General features: G+C 37.3%; 1 protein-coding gene across 8 annotated transcripts in view; it reads left to right on the top strand.

The window, feature by feature from the left end:
• The window catches only part of kirrel3b (kirre like nephrin family adhesion molecule 3b), a 430,118-nt gene that overhangs the window by 382,585 nt on the left and 24,932 nt on the right, over positions 1–22,601 (top strand). For 2 of the 8 annotated variants that reach the window (XM_061972697.1, XM_061972698.1), the window contains exons 12-16: positions 10,174–10,274; positions 13,703–13,913; positions 21,341–21,448; positions 21,876–21,959; positions 22,226–22,341. In XM_061972697.1, the coding sequence (XP_061828681.1) occupies positions 10,174–10,274; positions 13,703–13,913; positions 21,341–21,448; positions 21,876–21,959; positions 22,226–22,341 (620 nt within the window). The remainder of the gene's footprint in view (positions 1–10,173; positions 10,275–13,702; positions 13,914–21,340; positions 21,449–21,875; positions 21,960–22,225; positions 22,342–22,601) is intronic. The other 6 variants (XM_061972702.1, XM_061972701.1, XM_061972699.1 and 3 more) reach the window with 6 other exon arrangements.

Below are 22,601 nucleotides of genomic sequence, written 5' to 3'. Positions count from 1 at the left end.
GTGAATCACACCTGAGCCATCGTAAATTAATCAAATCTTTATTAGACACGTAAACAATGTGATAAAGAACATTTTACATCAATCAATCTAGGGATCTAGATATCTGGTCAGGACACTCCTCACTCTTTTGCCTTCACCTTCATTGTCCATTCCTTTTTGGTGACTTTATATACTCTGGACCTAGACGTTGAGTCCGCGACATACAGTACATGGCGGACAATAACTGATACAGTCTGATTTGCCAGTCCAAAAGCATTCGCCGTTTTCCATAGTCTTCACTCGACAGCCAGGTATTACAAATCACACGCTACCTTTTTTTTATCACATCCACGGGAGCTCGCATTCTCGTTGACTCTCCTTCGACAAATGGACAAAGTTTTTCGGTAAGTAGAATCACAGCTGACCCGGATATTCGAAAGTTATCTTGCCGTCAGAGAAGTAATAGCTGCAATCGCTTTCTCTTAAGGTATTCATGTGTAAATTTCCACAAGCGTCTGTACAGACCGAAGGAGATACACAGGCATGTCTGGATGACTCGCCTCCATATTTAGCTCAGAGTTACGAAACCGCTCTATAATGAAGCTGACTGTGGCGCGTTCTTTCTGACGTAATTTCCTGTGTGGGGCGCGGACATTCTGGCGTCACTTTCTTTCCGAACTCAGTTTGTAAACGATCTATGAGTCCATACAAAGCTAAGAGCCGGAGATTTAAGAAATAGACGGTGCACTTACCCGTGTAAACAATTATCCAAGGAGGGGGACCATAAACGGTGATTAAGTGTGGCCGAAACGGGGCTTAGGCTAAATAAATATTTGTTTAATGAGTTATCCGGTTTAATGTAGACAAGGTCTTAGAATAAAGGTGGGGCCAAAAAAATAACATTTCCACTGGCTTCAAACAGGCCATTTTTGTCATTGGAAACATATTTGTTCTTGTTGTTCAGACCAACTTTGATTGAGGGTTCAATAGTTAAATCCTACATTCTCACCACCATACAGTGCCACAATATTACCTGATATCATAAATTCAACTGAAAGCAAACCGATCTCCACTAGTTTCATGGGTATTGCATTTTCCCGCTAACGATGACTTAAAACAATACCTCACAGCCCCATGCTAGCACTGTGCAACACCATTGGAGGCCATGTTATGATGTGCCTCTGCTGCACATCCGAATGTGTCGTCACTGTTTGTTTTCCCCGCAGTGATCCTCGGAGCCCTTTTAACGGCTTCATTTGAATTGCATGTGTCATTCCGTCTGTCTATCTCTCCCCTACGCGCCGTCTCCCCCAGTGGTGATGCGCACAGACAAGAGGATTGCTGCTTTTCCCCGGGGAGGAATGTAATTTAATTATAATCAAACAGCTAGCAGGGGAGGCAGTTTGTGTTTAAGTCACTAATGGATACATATTGCTTACTCTTTGCGTGTGCTCGCAATGAATTTGCTAGTCAGCACCTCAGATGAGGTTACGTGGTGTGCGCACATCCATGCATGCGATTATTTATATCAAACAAAATATAAACTGTATGCACTGCATGCACAGTATGGATATATGCACATATTACTTCCAGCCATCTGAGAGAAAACTGTAATGAAGAAAACGATGCAATGTGCACAAAGGCCACATTTGTGCATTTAATGTGTTACACGGTATCTACAAGTGTTTGTGTGCATAATAATAATGTTTATGGGTAAAGGAGCATGCATAGTGACCCTTGGCCCAAGGAGAGAAAGCCAATAATCACTGCAAAGCCCCCCGATTACTTCACTAAGCATCAGGCTTATACAAAATAGATAAGGCAAATTGATGCAGGGCATTTTAAAGACTAAAAAACAATTTAAAGGAAACAAAATACATATATAAAAAATAAAATAATAATTATAATACACCGTACAGGCCAAAAGTTTAAACACACTTTCTCATTCAATGCGTTTTCATGACTATTTACATTGTAGATTGTCACTGAAGGCATCAAAACTATAAATGAACACTTGTGGAGTTATGTAAAAAAACTGAAAACATGTTTTATATTCTAGTTTATTCAAAATAGCCACCCTTTGCTCCGATTACTTTTTCGCACACTCTTGGCATTCTCTCGATGAGCTTCAAGAGGTAATCATCTGAAATGGTTTTCACTTCACAGGTGTGCTTGAAGCTCATCGGGAGAATGCCAAGAGTGTGCAAAGCAGTAATCAGAGCAAAGGTGGCTATTTTGAAGAAACTAGAATATAAAACGTGTTTTTAGTTATTTCATCTTTTTTTGTTAAGTACATAACTCCACATGTGTTTAGTCATAGCTTTGATGACTTCAGTGACAATCTACAATGTAAATAGCCATGAAAATAAAGAAAACACTGAGGAGACTGTACTGGGTATATATATATATATATATATATATATATATATATATATATATATATATATATATATATATATATATATATATATACATATTAGGGATGTCCGATAATGGCTTTTTGCCGAAATCCGATATTTTGATATCGTCCAACTCTTTAATTACCGATACTGATATCAACCGATAGCGATATCAACCGATATATGCAGTCGTGGGATTAACACATTATTATGCCTAATTTGGACAACCAGGTAGGGTGAAGATAAGGTACTTTTTAAAAATAATAATACAATATGATGAATAAATTAAAAACATTTTCTTGAATAAAAAATAAAGTAAAACAATATAAAAACAGTTACATAGAAACTAGTAATTAATGAAAATTAGTAAAATTAACTGTTAAAGGTTAGTACTATTAGTAGACCAGCAGCACACACAATCATGTGTGCTTACGGACTGTATCCCTTGCAAACTGTATTGATATATATTGATATATGATGTAGGAATCAGAATATTAATAACAGAAATAAACAACCCTTTTGTGTGAATGAGTGTGAATGGGGGAGGGAGGTTTTTTGGATTGGTGCACTAATTCTAAGTGGATCTTGTGTTTTTTATGTTGATTTAATAAAAAATAAAAATAAAAATAGAAAAAACAATACCGATAATAAAAAAAAAACTGATACCGATAATTTCCGATATTACATTTTAACGCATTTATCGGCCGATAATATCGGCAGGCCGATAATATCGGCAGGCCGATATTATCGAACATCTCTAATATATATATGTGTGTGACAGGTAAAAAAGCTCACGTGGGGGGAGGAATCGTTTGGCGTCACTTGCTCATTTGCACGTATTAATACCTCAAATATAAGACGGTCTGACTTTTTTTGTATATATATATATATATATATATATATATATATATATATATATATATATTACTGGGAGGGGGCACAATATAAAATATTAATTTTGTTTGTATACATTACATGTATTAAAATGTAATTTAAAAAATACATATACAGTCCTGAAACTAAATTATGTATGTCCAAAAGTTTTGTACATGAAAAGATCAACTTTGAAACTCAAAATTTCAGTTTTGATGTTCAATTTTGAAAAATCAGAGTATTAAAAATAAAAAAAGTGCACATATTTTTTTTCAGGTTGAATTTACTTATGATTTACTTTTTATGGACTATAAAAATATGTGCCAACATTGTCAGCCCTTAATTTGTTGCACAATGAATTGTTACCACAACTCGTAATGTAAAACAAAATAATTCAATGGCAGTAATATACGCAACATTGCTTCCAGTTGGCAATATTAAGTAATTACCATTGACATAAAAAATAGTACATCCAGCACTTGAAACATCCTTGTTGCTATTTTAGTCATGAAGACACACTCATGTTGTCAGATCAGGCGCATATTCCACATTGACAGCATCGCCTTACAAAGGATTCTCCCGTCTCTTCTCAAAGTGTCCACCATGTAGCTGATGTTTGCGTACCTGCTTTGTTCCCGCTCTTATCTCGCCAGAACAAAGCTCAAAAGCTGTTGTACACAATTGAGAAAAAATGTCAAGCTTTTTTATTTTGCAGCAGTTATGCAGAGAAATGTAAGCGCTGGCCTTTTGACACCCACGACAAAGTTGCGTAACCGGATTGACGCCTCCTCCGGATGAATTAAATGACAAATTGCTACCTCATACTTTGATGACCTCCCTGCTGATGTTGTGCAGCACGGCCCACTATCTGTTTGGCTCTCAGCACTGATACATTCTTTGGACCTGAGTCAGGGAGATAAGGCTAATTATGCCTCTCATTTGCAAGTGGGATCCATAGAATAGATCCTCTTTAGCCAGGACTGTAAGCCCTTTGCCACCTGCAAGCTATTGATCCAGCTCTGTGTTAACACTCGGGAAGAACAGGCATGTTTCATGTAAAAACACACTGCTGTCATTAGACGGAAACAAAAACAACACCAAAAAAACGGTTTTAAATTAGTGCCGTCATTCATTTCGCAGCCCTTCCAGTAGCATACCGAGGCGCCATCTGGCAAAGTCATTAAAATGTTAATTCATTTTAATAAGAGACAGGTAATAAACTCCAATCGTAGGAGAGATGGCAGAGTTTGGAGGAAGTTGGCAAGTGAGGCGAGTCGTCTCGCTAATCAACATGCGCCGCCCACTCACAGCGTCTTTAACCCGCGCCATCACTGGAGACTCGTAAATGTTTGATTGCGTCCTCGCCCTATTTTCTAAGGGATAAATGGCTCGCTCGCTTTGTGAGGAGTGTCACTTAAGTAGTTTTTTTTTTTATTCATATGCAAAATGTCAGTTGAGCACTGAGGGTGAAACTCTGCAAAATAGTATTGGAATCATCTTCCTGTCTTTTTTTTTTTGGTTGGTGTTCTATAGGAAAGAGGTGGAAATGTCATGTTAAAAACGACTGATGGCATTAGACCACACCTAATATAACCAAATGACCCGATCCATCATTTTCAAGACCTGTTTTTTCCACACCTGCTATCTCTCCCGGTCACTGGCGTGTGCGTGTGTGACAGGTAAAAAAGCTCACAGTGGGGGAGTAATCGTTTGGCGTCACTTGCTCATTTGCACGTATTAATACCTCAAATATAAGACGGTCTGACTTTTTTTGTAGGAGAAAAAAAACAAAACATGTTCTAATATTTGTTCCCTCCTGTGGGGAAGAAAAGCGACGGTTGTCACACTTTTGACTCCCGTGTGAATTGCTATTCATCAAAACATCTTGCAAAAGACGTCACTACATCAATCAATCAATCAATCAATCAATGTTTACTTATATAGCCCTAAATCACAAGTGTCTCAAAGGGCTGCACAAGCCACAACGACATCCTCGGTACAGAGCCCACATAAGGGCAAGGAAAAACTCACCCCAGTGGGACGTCGATGTGAATGACTATGAGAAACCTTGGAGAGGACCGCATATGTGGGTAACCCCCAACCCCCTCTAGGGGAGGCCGAATGCAATGGATGTCGAGTGGGTCTGACATAATATTGTGAGAGTCCAGTCCATAGTGGATCCAACATAATAGTAAGAGTCCAGTCTATAGTGGGGCCAGCAGGAAACCATCCCGAGCGGAGACGTGAAAACTGAGCATGAAACTGATGCTTAGGGGCAATATATAATATGTCAATGTTGCATATATGCTATATTGCTATTATGGTAAATTGTTAGTCTACTTTATACCTTTTGTTTTTGCTCTCTTTTTCTGCCCTTGTGTGCATACATTGGGGTTGTATTTGTGAAGTGAAGTGAATTACATTTATATAGCGCTTCTCTCAAGTGACTCAAAGCGCTTTACATTGGGAAACCCAATATCTAAGTTACATTTAAACCAGTGTGGGTGGCACTGGGAGCAGGTAGGTAAAGTGTCTTGCCCAAGGACACAACAGCAGTGACTAGGATGGTGGAAGCGGGGATCGAACCTGCAACCCCCAAGTTGCTGGCACGGCCGCTCTACCAACCGAGCTATACCGCCCCATTTGTCAGAAAACTGATAAAGTATGTGTGCATGTTTTGACGTAAAGTATTTTCAGGAGTTCAGGAGTAGAAGTAGATTTGAAAATGTAATATAATAGTACAGATTGACTTTCACAATGTTTAATACAATCCCTGCTTTTGTTTATTCCTGCTAACAAGCAAATACCTTGCACCTTCACGTTTGGCTATGAACATACCCAATTAACTGCAACGTGTCCGCCTGTCCATTGCATATATCAAACACCAAAGCAAAACAAAGTGAGAGGGCCGACTTGAGTCAAGTCTGACATCTTCATATATATATATATATATATATATATATATATATATATATATATATATATATATATATATATAAAAGTGGTCACCTGGTGTGAAGAGCCTCCAGACCAGATGGCAGGCAGACATGTCACTTTGGCTCAGATGTTTCTGTCAGGCAAGATCTGATGAAGTTTTAAAGAGATGCAGAAAAACCTTTTGAAATGCCTTTTGAGCGGAGGGAACCCAAAGGCTATTAACTGTTAAGTCCCTGACATTTAAGAAGGCAGCAGCAGCAGCATATGGGTTGTATTCAAATAAACCGCACAGTTTGTCATAACAACCCGATTTAATATCACGCATGTAGGAGAAGATGATTATTTTTACATTATTGGAGGTCAAATCGTCTGCAGGCAAAAGCGATTGTGCGTGATCTTCTTCACGACAAAGAGTATATTTGTCTTCTTGAGTCTGGGTTGTCCTGATTACGCCTTACTAGCCCTTCCCAGTAAGTTTTATCTTACTGGGGAGGAATCAAACAAGCCATAAATCAAAAGAATAAACATGATCCAGAATGAGGTCTTAGGCTCTTCATCTCGTCCTTGCATGTCCTCTGCTAGACAATACAGTAGGAGGAGACCTGGCGATACATCTTTCCTATGAGGAGTCCCGGGAAGCTATGCACTGCATCCATCATAATCTCAAGAGGATTTAGTAGAAAATTGCATGCAATTTCCAAACTGGAATGAGCGTGATTTGGAAACTTAAATCAAGAAGAACAGCAATAAGAGTGATTACAAAACAATGGAGTGACATATTTGTGGTTGTGTTGCAACTAGGGATGGGTACCAAAATTAGTACTTTTCAGTGACGTGCGGTGAGGTTGATGGCTGGTGAGGCACTGACTTCATCACAGTCAGATTTACAAACATATGAACCCTAAAGAGTATCGTATTCACCATTTTATTGGCAGCAGTTAACGGGTTATGTTTAAAAGCTCATACCAGCATTCTTCCCTGCTTGGCACTCAGCATCAAGGGTTGGAATTGGGGGTTAAATCACCAACAATTATTCCCGGGCGCGGCGCCGCTGCTGCCCACTGCTCCCCTCACCTCCCAGGGGGTGATCAAGTGGATGGGTCTAATGCAGAGGACAAATTTCACCACACCTAGTGTGTGTGTGACAATCATTGGTACTTTAACTTAACTTTAACTTTACAAATACAAACTGTAGCACACAAAAAAGCACATTTAATAAAAAAAACGTTATAGACGTCCCCAATATAGACGTCCCCAATATATAGATATAGGGGCGGTATAGCTCGGTTGGTAGAGTGGCCGTGCCAGCAACTTGAGGGTTGCAGGTTCAATCCCCGCTTCCGCCATCCTAGTCACTGCCGTTGTGTCCTTGAGCCAGACACTTTACCCACCTGCTTCCAGTGCCACCCACACTGGTTTAAATGTAACTTAGATTTTGGGTTTCACTATGTAAAGCGCTTTGAGTCACTAGAGAAAAAGCGCTATATAAATATAATTCACTTCACTTCACCAACTGATGCACAGATGAGTGGTCCACCCCTTTGAACAGCTAGTGCTTCATCTGTGGTCACCTAATAACCTCTCCACGCAGGAGAGGGGGGCAGAGCAGAAAAGAGACGGCAGATCAACTGGTCTAAAAGGGGGGTCTTTTTAAAGGCTCGTGTATAAAAATGAGTTTTAAGATGGGACTTAAATGCTTCTACTGAGTTAGCATCTCTAACTGTATCTGACATATCTAACATTGAATCACATCATATCAAACAGTGCCATAATTTGATGCATTTGTTGTCTGTGACATGTCCAGTTACTGGTTCAAATACTTGGCGTGGAAACAATCACTCAAGCAGCACCCAGCATGGACTCAGTTGGAAATCCTCTTTCCAACTGAGCAGCAGGACATTGCAGTAAAGCAGCAAAGGTCTACTGAGGTGTCTGTATCATTGCGCCGCTAAAAAAATAGTCGGTTTGCGTTGGCGCTTATAATAACAACCGCCAATATTTGGTCAATTTTCAGGTCAGGATATGTATAAAGAGTATTGTTGGCGGTTTTTGGATGGTTATTTAGAGGGCTTTGTGGGGAAAAAAGATAGCCCCCATTGACTACATTGTCAGCAGACTTTTTATGTATTTATTTATTTATTTACGACCTAGAATGCATTAAAAAAAAGAAAAACATATGTGTTCATGTTTTATATATAGATTGTGAATGATGGACCACACATCTCTGTCTAGTCTTTACGTATTTCCAGTAAGACTGATCTGACACTATGGTCAGAGTGCAGAAGCGTTCCCATTGTGACGTCAATCTCCGGAAATAGTCGAAGGTGTCCGAAGCGGAATATTCCAAATGGCTGACTGAATTTATGGCATTTTGTGACTTTTAAACTGTTTTTTTTTCTTTTTGTGGATTGTAAATACGATTGGATGTGGGTTAATATATACAATGAAACACAAATAAGCATATAAAGTCAACTTGTTTTTTCCGCTCTACTGGTACTTTAAACACACACTGTTCTTTCATATGAAACGTCTCTTAACTGCATATGCCAGATATCATTATATATATGTATTGTTGCATTTGAACAGGTTTCCTGGGATTTTATTGCTTTAAAAAAAATAAAAAAAATAATACTATATATATATTATTATTATTTATATATATATATATATATATATATATATATATATATATATATATATATATATATATATATATATATATATACACACATATTATTATTATTATTTATTTTTATTTTTAAAGCAATAAAATCCTAGGAAACCCGCAAAACAGGCTTGTAGGGATGAAATAGCCTCTTGTGTTTGTTCCTGACCTAACGTATATTCCGCTCTACCCCGGTGTTGAGCACTGTATAATGGATAAACCACAGAAACCTCGGCTATATGGTAGATACATATTAATTACTTTCTCTAGTAATGAATTACATTTATTAAATAATAACTTTGTTAGTAATTAAACTACTTTTTGGTGAAGTAACAAGTAATTATAATTATTATATATATTTTTTTGGTCCTGTCCAGCTACTCAGACAAATCATATTGTTGATGTAGATGCACATATCGGCTGTACAAATTATCTTTACAAAAGAGAAGTGTGGGATACTTCTCTTGTTGCCTTATTTGTATTTGACTTTATTAAATGGATTTATATTATTTGGTGCAGCCGGGCCCCCCAGGAGGGGATAGAAAGTGGAAAAAAAAAGGAAGACAGAGAGGGAAATTGCGGGGATAAGACAGAGAGATAACAACAACAACAATAACAACCACAACAACAGAACAACATCAGCAAATAGGATATGTACAACTATGATGGTAAAGTGATAGCAAAAAAGCAGTTAGTGAAATGAATAATAATACAGAAATGACAATGAACATTATTACACTACAAATGGAGCAATACAAATACCGATGAATAATAACAATAATTACCTCCATTATCAACAATACAATTGTTCAAATGCAACAATACATATATGTAATGATAACTTGAAATACAAAAGAAAGCAGATACATGGAGGGGAAGAAAGAGAAGCCAACTCTATTAACCTTGTAGATTGTTATAGTAACAATAGGTTAAGCTTTGTCAGTGTGCCAAGTGTTACCCAGAGTAATTATAGTTAATTACTTTTTAAACATTTTCAGAAAACTATTTAATTAAATGAGCATCATCCACCTCTTCTCAGCACTGTCCTTCACATTCATGTTCCCTTATTACCGTGCTTGAAAAACAAAGCTATATTAGCTAATGCTAACGGTTAAGACACCAGATGGCATAGCAAGTAGCCCGTATCCCGAAAAACTAGTAAACCGGGGTGTTGGTATCCCGAGGCACCACTGTAATCCAGCAGTACAGCACATTTGAAATAACTTTTCTCACAAGAATCCTCATGTAACCCACCTCCCTGTGTCAGACTCGCATTCTTCCATTGCACTGACGCGCCTTCTTCATAACTGTTGTTTGCAGGGCCGCCCACCATCTCCAGCACTCAGACACAACAAGCCTTGCACGGCGAGAAAGGACAAATCAAATGTTTCATTCGAAGCACTCCTCCTCCAGATCGCATCGTGAGTACATTCCCTCATCTCGGCCCTTGTTACGATTGGAGGTAAGACGCTGAGCGACATTACGGTGTAATGATGAGCATTCGTTACCTTACGGAAAAGGTCGAAACAGCAGTTGGAACAGCGGCGCTCGTTTGATTTACACAGCGTGGATCCCGTCGAGATTTATAGCCATAATATAAACAGGCAGCTCTGAAAGCCCTAATTATTAACGTGCGGTGCTGGCCTGCGCGTACTACCCTCTGTGGGCATATTTCATAAGATCAGCTAATTGGGGACAGGTTGGCAATAGGAGACTTAAGGTTTGGGCAAGATGAACGTTTATACAGGTAATAAGGCAGGTTGCATTTTCAAGAATGTATTAACATGAGTCAATTGGGATAAAAAAAAGGTATTTCAGCAAGAAAAGTTGTATATTATTTTAGTAATCATGTTTTTTCAGTCATTGTATCACCCATACTATGGAGGGCCAAATAGGACAAAATTGTATGAATAAGTATTTCCATAACTACTTAAAATGTGTCATTAATTAAATAATTCAATCATGAAATAATGAACACTCATGAAATAGAGTATAATCTCACATTAAATAAATGTACACATTTACTAACTGTTACAAAAAAGATCAATTATACATAATGTTGGATATAGAGAACATACAAACCCTTTATTTATTGAATCACAAATTTGACGATTTGGTGCATTTGCAAACAGCTAAAATGATGTAGAAAGCAAACTATAATCTGCTACCCAAGCATGTACAACAATTATTTTCAACAAAAGAGGAGAAATATAACCTTAGAGTAACGTGTAATTTAAAACATTTGTATGCTCGTATAACACTTAAAACCTTTAGTGTATCAGTATGTGGAATTCAATTATGGAATGGATTAACCAAAGAAATCAAATAAAGCACCAATAAGATTCAGTTTAAGAGACTGTTCAAACTACAAGTGTTCACAAAGTACACAGAACAAGAATTATGATGAACATCTTGAACACTTTTTTTGTGTCCTTTTTTTTTTTTTATTGACAGTCAGACAGTCAGTTAGAAATACTTTATTAATAAACGAGGAAATTAAGAGACAAATATTATTTATGAATTTAATATTTGTTTGCTTTACTATGGTATATTAGTTATATAATAATTATTTATTCACTGTTCTGTTACAGAGAACACGAAAATTGGATAACATGGCTATGGTATGAAAAGGGGTAGGATTAAATAAGCTCTGCTTATTCCTACTCCTTTTTGGACATGCTGTAATGAAACAGCTGGAATTGTGTGATGCATTACATTGTATCGTATACATGTTCGAAATAAACTGAAACTGAACTGAACTGAACATTTAATAGGACAAGTGTATATTTAATTCCACTTACAATTAATGGACACATTTAAGTAATGATTTAAATGTGTATTTACTTTTGTACCACTTGGCCCTCCATACCATATTGACACATTTTTGACGGATTTATTTAAAATTAATTTGATAATTTAAAAAAATGCTTTTGTAAAATGTTTTCTAAATTTCTAAAATTGCTTAAAACATGTTAAAACACAAAAGTATACAACATAATGTTCATATATTTTAGATGTTTAATCCAACCACGTTGGATGGATTAATAAAACAAATCACCAATGTACTAATAATATGATCCAGTTTAAGAGGCTGTTTAAACAAACAAGTGTTTACAAAGTACAAGGAAAAATAATTAGTATAAATGTCTAACATTTAACAAAAGATATTGTTCATCTCATTAAGTGAATCATAACTGATATAAGTGTTTATGAATAGAACTGATGTATTTAGAATGCATTGATGTAAAGTGTGTACAAATTAAGAACAGGAAGTGAACATATATGTTAGTAATTGCTATGAAGTGGAAAAGGGGTAGGATGAGATAAGACTTGCTTCTTCCTGCTCATTTTTGGACATGTTGTAAATGAACATTTAAAAAATATATGGAACCTTGAAAACATAATTTGAATTACCATATTATCATTAAATACTACAAGTAACACTATCTTATTGTGCAACAAATAGCTTAATAAAGTGAATTATTTTGGAAAGAAAAATCCTTCCAAATTAAATTTTCCATTGTTTATACTTTCCGTTATTTCTGTTCAGACAAGATTATTGTAAGTAGATGTGTTTAAAGTAATAAAGTAGACTTTTTCAAATGTCCTATAAAAATAAATGAGTAACATATGTGATTTACTGTATACATGTTCGAAATAAACTTGAACCAACCAACCTCAAAAACGTATTTTTGGATTACCGTTTAATAATTTTGGCATGTTTACTTGTTAAAATATATGTACATATAATGTTTCTATAGTACTAGTAATATTCCTATCGTTAAATAATATCAGTAGTGCCAGCACTAAAATATGAGTCTGTTTTGATGCTATGATAAATGTTATGTTGTGATGTTGAATTTGATTTTTTATTATATTGTTTATGTATTGTGTGCTTTTTTTCTTTTTCTCGCTTTTTCTTTTCCTTTTCTTTGAAATTTTAATTTTACTGCCTTTTTTACATCACGACCAGGGGACTACAGATGAAAACCAGCCTTCTGGCTAATTATGGCTTTTTTTAACCATGTGTAGTCATGTTTTTTATGGAATTGCATTGTCCCTTTTGAAATAAACTAATCTTAATCTTAAGTAATACTATATTATTATGCAAAAAATAGTTTAATAAAGTGAATTATTTTGGTTAAAAAAAATCCTTCCAAATTAAAACAACTTTCCATTGTTTATACTTTCCGTTTCTTCTATTTAGACAACGTTTTTGCAAGTAAATTGTTTCAGGTAGTATAGACTTTTTCAAATGTCCTATTAAAAGACATAATTAATGTTTTTTAAGCTACTCTACAATTAAAATTATGGAAAAAAAAAAAGAGGAAACTAACACATTGGAGCATTTCATTTTTTTTACGCTCACTTGGTTCACATGTTTGTCGTCAACTTCATTCTAATGGACTCAAAGAGCAACTAAAGAGGGACTGGATGTAGTTTTTTTTAAAGCGAACAACAAAAGTGTTTTCTGGCAAAGAATCCGACGTTGATGGGAAAAAACAGGAAAGCAGGAATATCAACCTGCCTGAAAAGATAAGATGATTTAAATCTCAGGTGACCAACGTTTGAACACAAGAGTATAGCAATCTATCAAACAGTATTTTATTCTGGTCCACACTGATGGACCTTCTGTAAATACTGACATTTATTTCCATAGAGCTACGCACACACACTAGCAAAAAGTGTTTTATTGAGTAGGCTGAGTTGGCTTTCAGCCCTCCACTCCTTTATTGTCGCTTTACTGCGTTCACTCCTCACTATTCTATAAATCCTCCGCCAAAGGTCCTCATGCATTCACAAGGTGACTAAGACATATGGTATCTTTATCTCTGTGCTGCTTCTTTAGGCCTGGTCCTGGAAGGAGACCGTGTTAGAGTCTGGGACGTCCGGCCGCTACACGGTTGAGACGGTGACCACGGAAGAAGGCGTCATCTCCACGCTGACCATGAGTAACATAGTGCCAGCTGACTTCCAGACCATCTACAACTGCACGGCGTGGAACAGCTTCGGCTCCGACACCGAGATCATACGCCTTAAGGAACAAGGTGGGAGCCAAGGTCCGACAGGTTCCATCTTCCTCTTCTCCAATTCATGTGCTCGTGGTGTGAGACGTTAGCAGACAAATAGTGTGTTTCTGTGTCTGTGTTGTGTGAGTATCATCACATCCGGCCAGTGAGCTTTGGATGTCACGTGACCAAAGACTGCACAGTGACTTGATTGGGCAGCTTTTGGGACGTCGCTTTAATATTAAAATTATTTGTTAACATTTGTTTTTTCAAAAGGCTAGGCAAATGTTATATACATATTTAGAGATACATCTGTGTTATTGTACAATATATCACTTATTAGTGCAGAGGAACCTAATTGGTTGAAGAACATTTTTCCACCAAAAACATTGTAATATAATATTGTTCAATAAGGTTACATGATTATGTAAGAAACCAACAAAAATCAGTTTACTATCCAAGTTTTTAAAAGTCTGGGACAAAAAAATGCCGTTCTTTTGACCACAGGATGCAGAGCAAGGAAGGCAAAGTGAAGGTAAAAGCCCTTTTTGTTATCGGAAAAGCAAGGTAAGGCTAAAAAAAACTAGTACAGCACGAAAGTGCAAAGAACACTGCTAATGATTTGCCATTTTTATTCTTTATTTTATTAATTATTCATCGTAATCTTAATTTTAGCATGGACAATTATATTCAATCAATCAATCAATCAATCTTTATTTATATAGCCCTAAATCACAAGTGTCTCAAAGGGCTGCACAAGCCACAACGACATCCTCGGTACAAAGCCCACATACGGGCAAGGAAAAACTCACCCCAGTGGGACGTCGATGTGAATGACTATGAGAAACCTTAAAATATTATGTCTATTCTAATTTAAAACTGTTAAAAAATATAATAAACAACTATTCAAATAAGATATTTGGGTTTTCCCAACATACAATATATTGTATACAGTGATTTACTGTATACTGTGCATGTTCGAAATAAACTTCAAAACAACCAACGTTGAAAACATATTTTTCATTACCATAGTATCGTTAAATACTAAAAGTAACACTATTTTATTACGCAAAGAATAGTTTAATAAAGTGAATTATTTTGGAAAGAAAAATCCTTCCAAATTAAAACAATGTTCCATTGTTTATACTTTCCGTTTCTTCTGTTCAGACACGATTTTTGTAAATAGATTTGTTTAAAGTAATAAAGTAGACTTTTTCAAATGTCCTATAAAAAAAAAAAAAAAAAGAGTAACATATGTGATTTACTGTATACCTGTTCGATATAAACTTCAACCAACCAACCTGGAAAACATATTTTTGTATTACCGTTTAATTATTTTGGCATGTGTACTTGTTAAAAAATATGTATATATAATGTTACTATCGTACAAGTACTATTCTAATTTAAAACTGTTAAAAAATATAATAAATAACTATACAAATAAGATATTTTGGTTTTCCCAACATACAATATATTGTTTAAGGGGGATGCTTAACTTAAAAATTGCAAGATGAAAAATGCTTTTCAAAATAAAATAAGTCTTGCTTAAAAGTCCTGCTGATTTCTGGATATACAAATCTTAATTCAGGATGTTTTATTAAGTAAAATAATTTGACTTTTTTTTTATTTATTTTTTTTATAAAATCTAATATTTTTATTATATATTTTGTCAGGTCTTTTTTACAGTGAAGACAAACACTTATTGAGGTACAAAGCACAATGATCAAGCACTGGCAAGGAGCAAGGGATGAAACTAAATAGACGAGGTTCCCTAATGGAAAACCGGTGTGCTGGCAGGAAACGTAACAGAAGGCAAAAGGTGCAGCAAAACAAGGGATCCATCAGGAAGTAGAACCATAATTGCAGGACCAGATAGGAAATTATACAAAACAGGAAAAATAGCAAATCAATTTGAAACTGTCATGTTTATCTATTTGTAAAGTTCCTCTGTTAGAGTGGACATGGTCCTAGTTGCCTTGCTCAAGGGCAGCCATTAAAAAGTTGTTTTCCAAGAGAATCAAACATTTTAAAGCCTCTGCCACAGCTGCTCCTATAACCCCCCCTGTGTGGTACTGTTAAGATATCCCGAATAACATTCTAAACAGACATACAACTTCCCAATCTTCATTAAGAGACCCTTTTAAGAAAAATTAATACGTTCTATCTGTTGACCTTTTCCCTCTCTGCCACCGGGGAAGGTCGCTTAGTCTCTCCACTTATCGCAGATGATAAATTATAAGCTGCTCATGTGAAAGTGACATTGACCAATGGAGGCATTAAACTGTCTTTAATGGTGTAGGAAGAGCACTTGCCTGTTTGGCTTCACTTGCACTATTGCAAGGAGGTCAAGAATGTAGGGAACTCCGGCCCTCATTAAAGAGTTTGATGAGGACCTTTAAACACCACAGCTGCATGGAGATATTTTGCCTGCAGGTTTGTGATCATACTTGTCCTCTAGTGCAGAAAAAAAACACAAACCAGCACTGTGTTTAACACACACAGATACTTACAGTGGATCGTCTAATTAATACAATAATTGGACATCGGGTTGTACGGTATACCAGTATTTGTATATTACCGCGATACTAATGAATCATATTCTGTACTATACCGCCTCTGAAAAGTACCGGTCCGGCACCACTCCCCCGTGCCCCCGTCGTCGTCACGTCGTGTCATTGCTGGTTGACGAGCATGTTCGGCAGTGCACAATCACAGAGTACTTACAAGCAGACAAGGAGAAGGGACGCATTTTGGCTTAAAAAACTAAAGATAAAGGTGAAGTTATGACACTGACACACCCTCAGAAAAAGGTGCTTTAAGACATGGCTTGCTAGCTAGCAGCTAAAGTGTTTTAGCTACTTCTAAATCACTAATCCTGGCTTCCATGGCGACAAATATGAAGTGAATTACATTCATATAGCACTTTTCTCTAGTGACTAAAAACGCTTTACATAGTGAAACCCAATATCTAAGTTACATTTAAACCAGTGTGGGTGGCACTGGGAGCAGGTGGGTAAAGTGTCTTGCCCAAGGACACAACGGCAGTGACTAGGATGGCGGAAGCGGGAATCGAACCTGGAACCCTCAAGTTGCTGGCACGGCCACTTTACCGACTGAGCTATGCCGCCCCGATAAATAAACTAAGTTTCTTACAAGTATCATCCCTGCAGGACAAGGAATAGTTAAACATGCTTCACTACACACCGTATAGCTCACCTTCGTCAAAATGTAAACAAACGCCATTGGTGGATCTACACCTAACATCCACGTCTATATTTTTTGACATTACAACATCTTCTTTCGGGTTTTTTTAAATTTATATTATGTTTATAAACTTAGGAAATATCTCCCTGGACACATGAGGACTTTGAATATGACCAATGTATGATCCTGTAACGACTTGGTATCGGATTGATACCCACATTTGTGGTATCATCCAAAACTAATGTAAAGCATCCAAACAACAGAATAAAACATTATTATTACATTTTAACAGAAGTGTAGATAGAACATGTTAAAAGAGAAAGTAAGCAGATATTAACAGTAAATGAACAAGTAGATTAATAATTCATTTTCTACCACGTGTCCTTAATAATTTTGACAAAATAAATTGGAAAATGACACAATATGTTACTGCATTCATCAGCAGACTAATCAGGATCCTTTGTTTGTTTACTTACTACTAAAAGACAAGTTGTCTTGTATGTTCACTATTTTATTTAAGGACAAACTTGCAATAAGAAACATATGTTTAATGTACTCGAGGATTTTCGGTTAAAGTCACAACGCCAAAAAAGTAGTTCCTCGGTGTCAGCGCTTACTATACCAATGTCGCTACTTGCTATATATTGGTTAAAATATAGGTCACGGCATGTAAATAGAGCACTTTTGGAATTGTTCGCATACTTGTGCACTTCATTACCTGTATTGTTAGACGCTTCATGCTGGCAGTTTTTCTCTGTGTAATGCACAGAAAAAAGAAAAGCATGTGTTTTTGTCTCACATACAGGCGAAACTCAAAAAATGTGAATATCGTGCAAAGGTTTGTTAACATTCAAATTTACAAGGTGTAACTAAAAGTGAGTTCATTTAATCAATTCAACTTCAAATGTAAAACGAATATGTGATATAAAGTCATTACATAAAAAGTGAAATATGTTGAGGTTTTATTTGTTATAATTTTGATGATCATGGTTTACAGTTTCTGATTTTTTTGATTTGAGGTTTTAATAAGGTGTGATATGTTACGATCACTCATTGTAGCGGAGGTTGTGACCCCAAAGAATAGTTGATAGCATGTTAATGAGTATTTAATGTACGAAAAGTACAAGGAACAAAAAGAGTGCAGCAGGAAAAAATATACAGACTAGCAAAGGGTAAGCTCTGCATAAAAAGCTAAGCTCAACTGAGACAACAACAAAAGATATATGAAAAAAACTAGAACCACAAACACTACTGACTGTGTAACTCCACTAAGAAACTCCAACAATAGCTATGTGCACATGTACGCATTTAATCGGATTAAAAACAAAACCGGAATACAAATGCTCCATGTAAACACGCCATTCGGAATATTCTGACACAATCACACACGTTCGGATCACAATTGGTCGCGCATGAAAACACATCTTCCGAAATCCTTACTGCGCATGTCTTTGATGTCAGCTATACTTAGGTGGTAGAGCAGGGACTGAATTTAATATTTTTGAAATGAAACAATTGTCTTGCTGCAGTCTCCCCCATTTAACATGTACAGAAGTAGTGTTATATGCCGTTAAGTGCAAGGCGGGACACGCGTTACGTATAGCGTGGGTATAATGACTACAGTACACGTATTGCGTACCGCGCCATACTAAAACAGAAGTTGTGCACCACAGTGTTGTCTACATCAGTGTTTTTCAACCATTCTGGCGCGGCACACTAGTGTGCCGTGAGATACAGTCTGGTGTGCCGTGGGAGATTATGTAATTTCACCTATTTGGGTTAAAAATATTTTTTGCAAACCATTAATTATAATCTGCAAATTATGTGTTGTTGTTGAGTGTCTGTGCTGTCCGAAGCTTGGCAGAGTAACCGTGTAATACTCTTCCATATCAGTAGGTGGCAGCAGGTAGCTAAATGCTTTGTACAAACCCTGTTTCCATATGAGTTGGGAAATTGTGTTAGATGTAAATATAAACGGAATACAATGATGTGCAAATCCTTTTCAACCCCAATTCAATTGAATGCACTACAAAGACAAGATATTTGATGTTCAAACTCATAAACTTTATTTTTTTCTGCAAATAATAATTAACTTAGAATTTCATGGCTGCAACACGTGCCAAAGTAGTTGGGAAAGGGCATGTTCACCACTGTGTTACATGGCCTTTCCTTTTAACAACACTCAGTAAACGTTTGGGAACTGAGGAGACACATTTTTTAAGCTTCTCAGGTGGAATTATTTCCCATTCTTGCTTGATGTACAGTTTAAATTGTTCAACAGTCCGGAGGTCTCCGTTGTGGTATTTTAGGCTTCATAATGCGCCACACATTTTCAATGGGAGACAGGTCTGGACTACAGGCAGGCCAGTCTGGTACCCGCACTCTTTTACTATGAAGCCACATTGAAGTAACATGTGGCTTGGCATTGTCTTGCTGAAATAAGCAGGGGTGTCCATGGTATCGTTGCTTGGATGGCAACATATGTTGCTCCAAAACCTGTATGTACCTTTCAGCATTAATGGCGCCTTCACAGATGTGTAAGCTACCCATGTCTTGGGCACTAATACACCCCCATACCATCACAGATGCTGGCTTTTCAACTTCGCACCTATAACAATCTGGATGGTTCTTTTCCTCTTTGGTCCAAAGGACACAACGTCCACAGTTTCCAAAAACAATTTGAAATGTGGACTCGTCAGACCACAGAACACTTTTCCACTTTGTATCAGTCCATCTTAGATGAGCTCAGGCCCAGCAAAGCCGACTGCGTTTCTGGGTGTTGTTGATAAACGGTTTTCGCCTTGCATAGGAGAGTTTTAACTTGCACTTACAGATGTAGCGACCAACTGTAGTTACGGACAGTCGGTTTCTGAAGTGTTCCTGAGCCCATGTGGTGATATCCTTTATACACACTGATGTCGCTAGTTGATGCAGTACAGCCTGAGGGATCGAAGGTCACGGGCTTAGCTGCTTACGTGCAGTGATTTCTCTAGATTCTCTGAACCCTTTGATGATATTACGGACCGTAGATGGTGAAATCCCTAAATTCCTTGCAATAGCTGGTTGAGAAAGGTTTTTCTTAAACTGTTCAACAATTTGCTCACAAATTGGTGACCCTCGCCCCATCCTTGTTTGTGAATGACTGAACATTTCATGGAATCTACTTTTATACCCAATCATGGCACCCACCTGTTCCCAATGCCTGTTCACCTGTGGGATGTTCCAAATAAGTGTTTGATGAGCATTACTCAACTTTATCAGTATTTATTGCCACCTTTCCCAACTTCTTTTTCACATGTTCCTGGCATCAAATTCTAAAGTTAATGATTATTTGCAAAAAAAAAAATGTTTGTCAGTTTGAACATCAAATATGTTGTCTTTGTAGCATATTCAACTGAATATGGGTTGAAAATGATTTGCAAATCATTGTATTCCGTTTACATTTACATCTAACACAATTTCCCAACTCATATGGAAACGGGGTTTGTGGATGTCGGTTTGTCGTGATCACAATATGCAGACCACAGTGGGAAGCAGCGTGCAGGTAAAAAGGTATCTAATGCTTAAACCAAAAATAAACAAAAGGTGAGTGGCCCTAAGAAAATACCATGAAGCTTAGGGAAGGCTATGTAGAACGAAACTAAAACTGAACTGGCGACAAAGTAAACAAAAACAGAATGCTGGACGCAAAGACTTACAGCGTCAGAGACGGTGTCCACAAAGTACATCCGTACATGACATGACAATCAACAATGTCCACACAAAAAAAAGATAGCAACAACCTAAATAGTCTTGATTGCTAAAACAAAGCAAGTGTGGGGAGTAGCGCTCAAAGGAAGGCATGAAACTGCTACAGGAAAATACCAAAAAACAGGAAAAGCCACCAAAATAGGAGCGTAAGACAACAACTAAAACACTATGCACAGGAAAACACCAAAAAACTCCAAATAAGTCACGTTATGATGTAACAGGTGGTGACTTTACTTTGAGACAAGACATGAGCTATATTGATGCACGGTTGGTTATGGTTTAAATTCATATCCAACAATTGCGACAACAACTTTTTACTGTCAACTGAGTTTCGTTTTTTAATAATTTCTGCTGGTGGTGTGCCTACAGATTTTTTTTATGAAAAAAAATGCGCCTTGGCTCAAAAAATGTTTAAAAACACCGGTCTACATGTTGTTCGTAAGATGTCCCGAATTGTCTTCTTGGTATGTGTGAAATAATATTATTCTCTTTCTCAAGACAAACGCGTGTCTGTTTTTCCACAGAATCCCTCCCCGTGGCGGTGATCATCGGCATTGCCGTGGGAGCTTTGGTGGCCTTCATCGTCCTCATGGGCACCATTGGAGCGTTCTGTTGTACCCGCTCCCAGAGAAGTATGTCTGCCCGCCGCCATCATCATCACCCAAAAGCTTGCATGCCAAAGCATCATTAGGTCCACAATCGCCATGAAAATACCCATCTATTGTAACAGATCTTGCTTTTCATTAAATCAAACCAAAGCTGCTCTCAAAGATAAATGGAAGCGGCGGCAAAACTGTCACACTTCACAGAAGCTCACTTCTTGAGATGGACATCTTTTGCGCCGCAGAGATCATAGCCAGATTGTGCTAAGGACTCATTTCACGCAAGCTCAGTCACATTTCAGGCTATTTGCATCATGCGCTACGTTCACTGCCACCCACCCATGCACCAAGTGACTCAGGTTTGAGACCGTCAGCAAGTGTCTCATTCCAAGAAGCAAACAAGAGAAAAAAGTGTGCTACTGGTCCCTTCAGCATGTTTATTGTGTGTATACTACAGAAGAAGCGCACCTGGTTATGCCCTCACTGCCCGTCTCCATCTGTGCTCACCAGAGAGAACTTGCAAGCAAAATTAAAACTGAAAGTAAGAATTTGTTATCTGAAAGTTACCATCATCAGCATTGTGCCTAAAACACAATGAGCCGCCGTGGAAGCTTGCATATATTGTGTATGCAGGACCAGATAGTGTGTTCCTAGTGATTATTAGTTGTTGTGTATTGTATTGGTCTTTTATGGGACACAGAATATGTCACATTGCAAAACTCGGCACTCGGGAAATTATAATGTCAACAAATACAAAACGGTGATTGCGCGGCTTATTGAGATAAATGTGCCATCTGTGTCTGACAGATCTGAAAGGAGTGGTGTCTGCGAAAAACGACATCCGGGTGGAGATCGTGCACAAAGACCACAACGCCGCCAGGGAAAACGAGGAGCACGCCTCCATGAAACAACTGATGGTGAGTGTGAGTGTCACAATGTACTACTTCCCTTCATGCATGGCCAAAAGTAATATTAACAGATTGATAATAATGGATTTGATTTATATAGCGCTTTTCTGGAGACACTCTAAGACATAGGTGTCAAACTCAAATACAGAGTGGGCCAAAATTTAAAACTGAACAAAGCCGCGGGCCAAGGTTGAACAAATTTGTTATGATCCGCTGCCCGGATCATATTTTCTGTTTACGTTTTCAAGATACTTGTGTTTTTGGTTAGTTTTGGA

This window comes from Nerophis lumbriciformis, linkage group LG17, assembly GCF_033978685.3.
Source record: "Nerophis lumbriciformis linkage group LG17, RoL_Nlum_v2.1, whole genome shotgun sequence".
Taxonomy (NCBI): Eukaryota; Metazoa; Chordata; class Actinopteri; order Syngnathiformes; family Syngnathidae; genus Nerophis; species Nerophis lumbriciformis.
The sequence above is the reverse complement of the archived record's forward strand: the minus strand, read 5'-3'. Positions and strand labels throughout refer to the sequence as shown.